At 41.3% G+C, this 9,830-nt stretch overlaps 1 protein-coding gene across 1 annotated transcript; it reads left to right on the top strand.

The window, feature by feature from the left end:
* The first annotated feature begins 2,988 nt into the window (after positions 1–2,988).
* Positions 2,989–9,615, top strand: TEX36 (testis expressed 36). The gene is made up of 4 exons (XM_009563490.2): positions 2,989–3,033; positions 5,038–5,169; positions 7,706–7,786; positions 9,104–9,615. Exons 1-4 carry the CDS (start codon positions 2,989–2,991, stop codon positions 9,350–9,352), a joined length of 507 nt encoding a protein of 168 aa, XP_009561785.2. The 3' UTR covers positions 9,353–9,615.
* The last annotated feature ends 215 nt before the right edge of the window (positions 9,616–9,830 follow it).

The following is a 9,830-nucleotide window of genomic DNA, read 5'->3' as shown; positions in this document are numbered from 1 at the left end:
GGGACTTCTCCTGATTGCCATGTCTTTACAAATATGGAGAGTGGCTTGGCAACCACATCTGCCAGTTCCCTCAGGACTCTGGGATGCATCTCATTAGGTCCCATGGACTTATATATGTTCAGGTTCCTCAGGTGTGCACAACCTGATCCTTGTCTACTGTGTGAAGGGGTCTACCCCCCTGGTCACCATCTTGCTGTCTGTCCCATGACCCAGGAGGGGCGATGAGAGCAGTTATTGGTGAAGACTGAGACAAAAAAGTTGTTGAGTAACTCAGCCTTTTCCTCATCTTTTGAGTTTTAGGAAGGCAGCATCCTTTATCAAGCATGGGAATGATCTCCATTAATCATGTGCAACGAGACAAAGGCTGTTTCTGAATATATTTCCCACTGATATGCACATGTATAAATTTTCCTAGGAAACTTTACAACAGTCAGGACTCTTACTAATTTGGAGCTGGCTCCGGCTCTCTGCCTGACCTTGCCTTTCAGATTAATAAGGATTCCAAACAGGTGATTACAGAGAAGGCATCTGTTTAGCACAAATCATTCCTCACACAATACATTATTATCTTCAAAGAAAGGACAGTGTCTGAAAAACACTGTTTTAAGGAAAACATGCTGTCAGGGGGACATTCTGTCTAACTTTCGAAAACCACAACTGCTTAGACGAAACTTAATTGTACTTTAGCTTAAATCAAAATATTCCACTTCAAAATATTCCGCATATTGTATCAAAGGGACTCGGCCAGTGGTGCTTATTGATGGCGTTTGTGGTCATGCTGAGTGACTAGAGATTTTTAGAGGTCATAAATTCAGAAAAGGTTTCTAGTACCAAAAATGTCAGCAAATAAACACTCGTAAGACTCGTTTAGGAGTTTCAAAGAAAGCATCCTTTATCAGGCATGGAATCGCACAGCAAGACAGAATCTGTTACGGAATATACTTCCCACTTACAGGCATAGGTATAAATTTTCCCAGGAATCTTATGCATATTCTACTACTTACCAAGGTCTAATTTTAATGTTGTTATGAACTTCACAACAGTGAAAACTCTTGCTAATTTGGAGCTGTCTCCAGTTCTCTGCTTGACCTTGCCTTTGTTTCTTCTCCTTAACCAAAATTGCATTATCTGAAATAGCTTATTTTTTCATAAGCAATGTTTACATTTGCCTCTGTAAATCATTATAAAAGTGATTTATCTAGTGTTGAACTGAAAAGTTACTTGCAGCATGGCATCATTAATAATAACATCCAAATAATTGCTCTTATCTGTTTTATCAAAACCTCAACAGACACTTAGAGAAACAAAGTAGCTCATTTAGAAGAAAGCCTTGAAAATCTCTGTGATGGCAGCTGATATTCCCAAATATCATTGCCAATGTCTGACAGTAAAATGGGAAACTTTGTAATTGCCTTTAAAATAAATGGCTATGACTGAATCATTCATACTTAACGAATACAAGTGCCATATTTTTTCTTGGTCCATTTGCCAGCCATGGTATGATTCCTGCACAAGTTAGCCTTGAATATCAACATACTGGAAAACAGGCCACTTCCCAAATGATTGTCATGTTGCTTACAGGCTGTCAAGGACTGGGAGGCAAGGTCTTGGTTTCTGCTTGGATTAGGGAGAAGTTCTGCTCACCCACAGGCTTATTTCACATTAAGCAAGGGCTCTGTGCTTCAGTTTTTCTTTCTGTGAAATAAGCCTTAAATTCCAGTTGGTTCTCCACTTCCCCCTCTATAATAACGTTATAAAATGTTCTATATAAAACCAAGTCTGCTACATCCATCTTAGGGATTGTGTTGTAATACAAATGAATGAACTTTGGACTTTTCTGGCCAGAGGACAAGCGGCAGGGTGCAGACAGTGACCACAGTCCATCACTGTCTGCCAGCCAGCAGGACAGCTATCCCAAATTCCTTGAGAGATGCAGAGCCCAGTGTGTTTCCCTGCACCCCTTCCTGGGCAGTGCTTGCTGTCAGAGCGTGTGGACACATCATAGAATGTCCTGAGCTGGAAGGGACCCACAAGGATCACTGAGTCCAACTTCTGTGCCTGCACAGGACGGCCCCAATGTTCACATTGTGTGTCTGAGGGTGTTATCCAAATGCTTCTTTAATACTGTCAGGTTTGGCGCTGTGACTGCTTCCCTGGGGAGCTGCTCCAGTGCTCCAACACCCCCTGGGTGAAGAATCTTTTCCTAATATCCAACCTAACCCTCCCCTGGAGCATCTTCCTGCCATTCCCTCGGGTCCTATCATTGGTCACCAGAGAGCAGCGATCAGCGCTTGCTCCTCCACCTCCCTGGTGAGGAAGCTGGAGAACATGATTAGGTATCCCCTCAGTTTTCTCCAGGCTGAACAGATGGAGTAACTTCAGCTGCTCCTCATACGGCTTCCCCTCCAAACCCTTCTCAACTTTGTGTCCCTCTTCTAAACAATCTCCAGTAGCTTTATATCCTTTTTATACTGTAACAACATTTGCAAGTCCATCCTCAAAGGCAAAAATGCCCTTAAGGTGCTGTCAGGGTTCTTTTAACAAATCTTGTTTGTGCCCTCAAGATGTGTGTAAGGGACTGTGAAACGAGCATGAAGTTACAGCTTAAAAATAATACACATAACGTCCTTGTGTTTTTTCCTTAAAAACGGCCCTCCTTCGTTATATTACCATTAAGATTGTGAAGTTATTGTGCAGAGGTAATTGATTTTTCAAGGGAACCCCATTTCTCTTCTATTTTAGAGTAGCATTCAGTGATTGTAGCACACACACATACACACACACCCTCACACACACCCCCACCCCCACTCCCCCCTTACCCCCCCGCCCCCCCCCCCCCCTCCACCCCCGGCTTTCTCCGAAGCCGGGTGAGGGCGGCGTTGCCGGGGCTCTGGCTGTAACGCCGCGGAGGCTCAGTGACGCAGGCACAAGGCTGGGAGGTGTCGGTGTGGGCTCGCAGCCCCTCGGTGAGCTGCGTACAGCCCGGCCATGAACAGGCGCTCAGCGTCCTGCCAGCTGCGCGCTGGAGCCTGGGTGAGAGCCGGGACCGACCCCCGCGGGGGAAAAGGAGGGTGGCACTGTCCTTAGATGGAAGAGAGGTTCGCCCTTCCTGATTGGAAAAGAGATCATCGAATCTAACCATTCCTATCTGCCACTAAACCATATCCTTAAATACCTCATCCACCCGCCTTCTGAATACCTCCAGGGATGGTGACTCCATCACCTCCCTGGGCAACTTTATCAGTGCCTGAATCACCCTTTGGGTGGATTTTTTTTTTCCTAATGTCCAATCTGAACCTCTGCTGGCAGAGCTTGAGGCCATTCCCCCTTGTCCTGTCCCCTGTCACTTGGGAGAAGAGCCCAGCTCCCTCCTCTCCACAACCTCCTTTCAGGTAGTTGTAGAGAGCAATAAGGTCTCCCCTCAGCCTCCCCTTCTCCAGGCTAAACACCCCCAGTGCCCTCAGCCGCTCCTTGTAAGACTTGTTCTCCAGCCCCCTCACCAGCTTTTGTTGCTCTTTTCTGGGTATGCTCCAGAGCCTCAACATCCTTCTTGTGGTGAGGGGCCAGAGCTGAGCACAGGATTCGAGGTGCGGTCTCACCAGTGCCGAGCCCAGGGGCAGAATAACCCCCCTGGACCTGCTGGTCATGCCATTTCTGACACAAGCCAAGATGCCATTGGCCTTCTTTGCTACCTGGGCACACTGCTGGCTCATGTTCAGTCGCTGTCAATCAACACCCCCAGGTCCTCTTGCGGGCAGCTCTCCAGCCACTCTTCCCCCAGTCTGTAGCTGCACAGGGCTGTTGTGCCCCAAGTGCAGGACCCGGCATTTGGCCTTGTTAAACATCATCCCGTTGGTCTCAGCCCATCGGTCCAGCCTGTTCAGATCCCTTCGGAGCCTCCCTACCCTCCAACAGATCGACACTTCCTCCCAGTTCAGTGTCGTCTGCAAACTTGCCAAGGGTGCACTCAATGCCTTCATCCAGGTCATTGATAAAGACATTGAACAAGGCTGGACCCAGCACTGAGCCCTGGGGGCACCACTTGTGAATGGCCTCCAGCTGGAGGTAACTCCATTGACCACCACTCTTTGGGCCTGGCCATCCCTTCAGAGAGTGCATGCTAAAGCAAACTCCAGCAGGAATATTTTCCAGTTGTCCAGCAGGCCTGGAGGTCTCTTATTTTATATTTAGCCCTAGCCAATTTTCTTTATCTTCTGGAAAATGCGAGCCGATGTTTGCCTCAACCCTCACCCCTAGAAGTGCCACAACCCCCATCGATTGACCTAGGCTGGGACCTCTCAGCATCCCTGGGCACAGTGAGGCACATCTGAAAGTCTTCCCCAGGCTCTGAACCTGTGGGCTTGGTGTTTGGCTCAGCAGTTCTTCAAGAGTTTTGTGCTCTCAAACCTACGATCATACAACAGCAGGACGAGATAGGGAGACATTATCGCATACGTGGTTTTGCTAGATGTACAAAGTTCCCGAAGAAGCAGTCATAGATTCATAGAATGCTTTGGGTTGGAAGGGAGTTTAAAGATCACCCAATTCCACCCTCCCTGCTATGGGCAGGGACACCTCCCACTGGATCAGGTTGCTCAAAGCCCCATCCAGCCTGGCCTTGAACACCTCCAGGGATGGGGCAGACACAAATTCTTTGGGCAACCTGTGCCAGTGCCTCACCACTCTCACAGTAAAATATGTCTTCCTGATATGTACTCTAAATCTCCCTTCTTACAGCTTAAAACCGTTCCCCCTCGTTCTGTCGCTGCACTCCCTGATAAAGAGCCTTTCCTCAGCTTTCCTGTAGATCTGTTTTACAGATCTACATCATGAGGTATTTATTTGTGGTAGGGATTTGTGTTTTGTGGGGAGGCTCCTTTTTGTTTCTTAGAGGCCGCTAGGTGCTGCTATAATCCAAACAATAAAAACATGTAAAAATCCCATTTTTGCCCACATTTCCCATCAGATTTGTTTGGGGGTTGGCTTTTTTTTTTTTTTTTTTTTTTCCAAATGGTCACAATTTTCATTATTTTCTAGTTCACTCATGTTGGAGCGAGTGACAGTCAGTATGAGTCAACTACAAGCTCTGCACTAAAACAGGTCCAGAACTCAAAAGCAGCTCAGTGTACTGAGGACAGTTTGCCGCTCACTTACAGAGCTCGGGAGCAGGTGAGTTACTGTGCCAATACATTCAATTTACAGAGCTCCCTTTTGCAAGATACCACTTTCTAAGTTATGCATAAGAGTAGCACTTAACAGTAGTTAGCAAAGCAGTCACAGTGGACTGGCAGACTTTGTGCCTCAGGGAGTAAAATGATTGCTAGCTGTGCTAAAGAAAAAACATATTTTGCTGTTACTCAGTTATAATTTTAGATGCTCGAAGTCCTGCTCTGATGATTTCCAGCATCAGTTACTTTTCCCTTTACTTTTACCTCCAGCTGCTCTGGCTGTTGGAGACATGTTTGTGTGCCAGAATATGTTATGATCGATCTCGGTCCAAAATGTGTGTGGATTGGGTTTTTTATCATTAAAAAGTTAGAAGCTTCCCATTTGAAACATTTTTAGAGCTTACTTGAAAATGAGGAGATTTGGGACAGTTTTGGAAACAAGCGAAATACAGTACTTAAGTATTTAAAGATGTTATTTAAGTATTTAATTTATTTAAGATATTACAGTTTCATAACCACATTTTAATGTCCGTATTTTATCATCATACTAAGCTTTGCTTTAGCCACGCACTTTGTGAACCGAATATTTTCTATTTTCATTTTAGAAGCATAGCAATTACACGGAGTCCATTTCACAGATTTTGCTATAATGAAGAACAGAAATGGGCTAGGAAGGAATATTTAAAAGGGCAGCTCAGGGCTAGTGAAAAGAAAAGGAGAAGATTATACTGTAACATGAGTATACGTCGTGTTGGTATTACTTAGACCTTTCTGTGGAATATCTGCTCTTAGCTACTGTCTGAAAAGGAGAACCACATTAGATAGACCATTTATGAACACTGGTGTGACTGTGCACTGGATGTTTTATGCCTTGTACTTACCAGTCCTTCACTATTAAAAAAATTAGTGGAATTCCTATGCGTCAGAAATCAAGAATAAAAATGAGGCGAGTGGTGAGAGTATGAAGATGCATTAAAGTCTAAAACATGTTATCACAGGAACAGTCTGAGGAAGTTTGTTATGTTTTCAGAAAGTGCTGGTAGAGTGTTGGAAGCTCACTGCATGTAAAGCTGGATGTCTCTAATCTCTTTGTATGAGGGAACTCACTGGCTGTGAGGTTAATTAATTTTCTCAGAAATATAGTACTCTTTGAGCTTATATTACCTCTTATATCTGACTTCACGATAGTCCTATAATTATTCTGTAATAATTTTTTTTTAAGCTTTAGTTAATGCGAGGAATCCTTCCAAGAGATGATATTCAGTATTTACCATCCTGGTTTTCAATTTTCCTGCAGCATAAAGGCACTAGTAATAAACACTATTCCTAAAACGTTGGTTAACATGTAATTGCAGTAGGATATTTTAGTAAATCTTACATTATACTGACTTAGAAGGTGTTTATCATTAAACACATATATGAGAATGTATCTATTGAATTTACTTATCCATTGAACTACAGTCTGGTTGAGTCTGCCCAAGAAAACAAGTAAACGTGTGACATGTACCTAAAAAAGGTAGAGAATCTGTCTGGAATACCAGATACCCGAAGATGTGATCATGGAGCAGACTGCGTGCATGCAGATTTTCTTCTTGGTGATTCTTCTTGCTGGATCAGGCCTCCAGTTAAATTTACCTTTAAAACTGATTCAGATTCACTTACTCTTGAACCGAATTTTTTAAATTGTGTTCTATTAAAACTTGCTCTTCTGTTTGGAGGTGAATATCATAGTTGGAAGATGAAAAATGTGTTCCGCAATGTTAAAAGTAAAAATCGCTAGAGCATATACAGAAAAAATGTCAAGTTCCCAATGTGAAGCAGGAGAGTAATGCTTAGGAAAGAACAGAGGCAATCTCATACTCCAGAAGTGTTTTCAGTTTTTCTATTTTGAACTATTTTAATAATATGGCAGTGATATATAATAAATAAGACTTTAAAAAATAAATGTTAAATTACTTTAAAAATAGTTCTTTTGACATTGTCCTGTTTTTTTCTAGAACTCTAGTTTCATTGTAGAGACTGGGTAAACATTATGTTAAAGAATGAAATTATAGATTTGTTATGCAATTAATACCTCCTCCACTTCCCATGCAACCAGCAGTGTACATGACATTCAGTACATAAATCATAGATTAATTCAGTTTTGAGGTCCCTTTTGTAATTCATTTTAATTAGCTTTAGGCTTACAAGTGAATCAAAGAAGGCAATGCTGACATATATCTAGTATTTTCCTGCTTGCAGACAGAATATAGTATTTCTTATTTGAAAATAAACACTTTTATATTAACCATGTCTATATTCAGCAAGTCAAGCGAACGCAAATCCCTACGATGTTTTTGTGAAAAATAAAAATTAAAATAAAATACAGAGGGTCTGCATTGCCCCTATAAAATTATGTACAGTTGAAGATTTAATGTAAGAATATGACTTCTGTGTTAGACCATAGGCAGCTGTAATTTCAACATCTCTCAGGATATAAGAACTAAGACTAGTAGAGGTATTTGAAGCAAGATATATGAAACTTCTTTTTTTTTCAGAGTGCAGCAAACAACAATTTCCCATTTTCTGCTCATGACAACAGACACTCTCTGCAGAATACAGGAGAGTATTTTGATTTTGTAAGTATACAGCACCAAGAAAAATCAAGCAAATTCATCTTTCAGTCTGTCAGAGATTAAACACAGTGTCTTTTCTCTCCTCTGCAAAAGTTAGAGATGCTAAAAATCGTAAGAGAAGTGTAACCAGCAAAGAAAAACACATTTTTTCTTATTAATAGTGTAGGCATGGGACTCTTCTGGGGCTGACACAGGTATACAGCATCACATGTGGTCATTGAGAGTGGCAGAATGAATTCAAAGGAAACAAAGCCCCTATGATTTGGGCCTCTGACAGGTGATTTCTAGTGGTCCTGTGTTTTATGTCTTACTATGATTTTGTACCAAGTTATATTTCCTACTACTCTGCTGAAAGTGAGTGGTCTTGTGATGAACTTTTTAGGGATCTCAGCTACTTATAATTCACAGTCTCACATATTTGATTCAGACTCATCATTATCATAAGTTTAACCAAAATCCATAGGGGGGACACAGTGTATCTCCAGAGTGTATTATTTTCCTTTCCATATCTCTTTACAATATATCTGCTTAAATGTATGTTGCAGAAGCCACAACTTTAAATAGAATTTAAATGTATTTGGGCTTCTCTGTTTATGCAACAGTTTCATGTTTTTTCCAATTTTATTAAATTGTTGGCGTCTTTCTAGGCAGCAAAAGAAATAGCGCAGTTCACAAGTTAATGAGCAGGAGAGAAAGCAGCAAATTGTGATAATGAAAGTTTGTCTGACTTTGGGCTCTCTTAGACCTAGATTTTTTTTGGTATTCATTATTCAGAGTAACCTCCATTTCTGTCCACTTTGTGCAGTGTCTCATAGTTTTAGAGATACTGCCCAACCATAGCTCCAAATAAATTTCCTGCAAGCTATGGAGTATGAAAATCAGGCTCCATCTCTGTGTTTGGGATACTTTTGAAGATCAGATTTCACGGTCTATCTCATTTTCTTTGCTGCAGTCTGAACATAAAATTATTAACATATTTCTTTGTATTACTCTGAAGATTAATTTAACTGAGTGTAGCTAAATAGCTTTGAGTATACAATATGCTATAGAAATGCAAATTATAAGTAGTTTATTAATACTAAGAGATAGAAGGTAAACAGATTTCCCGTTTATATGCAACCAGAAATGTTCATACAAGTAAGTCTGACAATATTATTTTTAACTTGCTAAAGCTCAACCATGAGTTCTTGAAATCACTGTGGTAACAGCTTCGTTAACTTCCCAGTGGGGTAGTGAACATAACAAGATTCATCTGTGAAACTGTGATTGCAAGTCATATGTTTAAATGAATTTTTCTTTCAATTTTTTTTTTTTTTTTAGGGCCTGGGCAGGAAGAAGGTGGAACCAGAGAGACGGCAACAGAACTCACAGAACTTCTTCCTCTGGGCTCCTGAACCAGTTTCTAGCAGTAACGATGGCTTAACCACTTACCAGAGGTCATTTGTCAAAGATCAAAATACTGAGACCCCGTTTTGTAGGCGATATCCAAAACACCATTTAGGAAAATGTAGCGCTGACAAACCTGTACCTGAGAATGAAAAAAACCCTCAGCCAAACAAGTCACCTTAATTATAAAAACACCTTTATAACACTAACTTACAACCATCAGAGCATTTTCTCAAGATCTGAACTACTTGTTAGTCACATGGATGATGAAATAAATGTACGTGCAAAGCAAATGTGGTAGTACAGTTGAAAGTCCTTTGAAATCAACAATCATATGTTACTCTGAAGATACATATTACTATGAACATTTTAATGAAGAAGAGAATTATAAGGAAAACCATGTTTGTACATATTTTGAGAAATACCTCTACTTGGATAACAGAAGTAATGACTGTGCTTGTGTTTTTTGATACTGGCTGACCCTCATCTTGATCCAAAAGCTCCTTCAGTTTCAGAATAGGTGGTATAGAATCATTAAGATTGGAAAAGACCTCTAAGATTATCAAGTCCAACTATCAGCCCAACACTGCCATGCCCACTAAACCATGTCCCAAGGTGCCATGTCTACACATTTTTTTAACACCTCTACTGCTTCCCTTGT

The sequence above is a fragment of the Cuculus canorus genome, chromosome 7 (assembly GCF_017976375.1).
Source record: "Cuculus canorus isolate bCucCan1 chromosome 7, bCucCan1.pri, whole genome shotgun sequence".
NCBI classification, from domain to species: Eukaryota; Metazoa; Chordata; class Aves; order Cuculiformes; family Cuculidae; genus Cuculus; species Cuculus canorus.
Note: the sequence above shows the minus strand (reverse complement) of the source record. Positions and strands in the feature narration are given on the sequence as shown.

What these genes read in the sequence shown, in the direction of transcription:
- TEX36 (XM_009563490.2), top strand. Translation starts at nt 2,989, where the DNA reads ATGAACAGGCGCTCAGCGTCCTGCCAGCTGCGCGCTGGAGCCTGG. An exon ending in CTTACAGAGCTCGGGAGCAG is followed by an intron (nt 5,170 to 7,705) that starts GTGAGTTACTGT and finishes TTTTTTTTTCAG; the next exon opens with AGTGCAGCAAACAACAATTT. An exon ending in CAGGAGAGTATTTTGATTTT is followed by an intron (nt 7,787 to 9,103) that starts GTAAGTATACAG and finishes TTTTTTTTTTAG; the next exon opens with GGCCTGGGCAGGAAGAAGGT.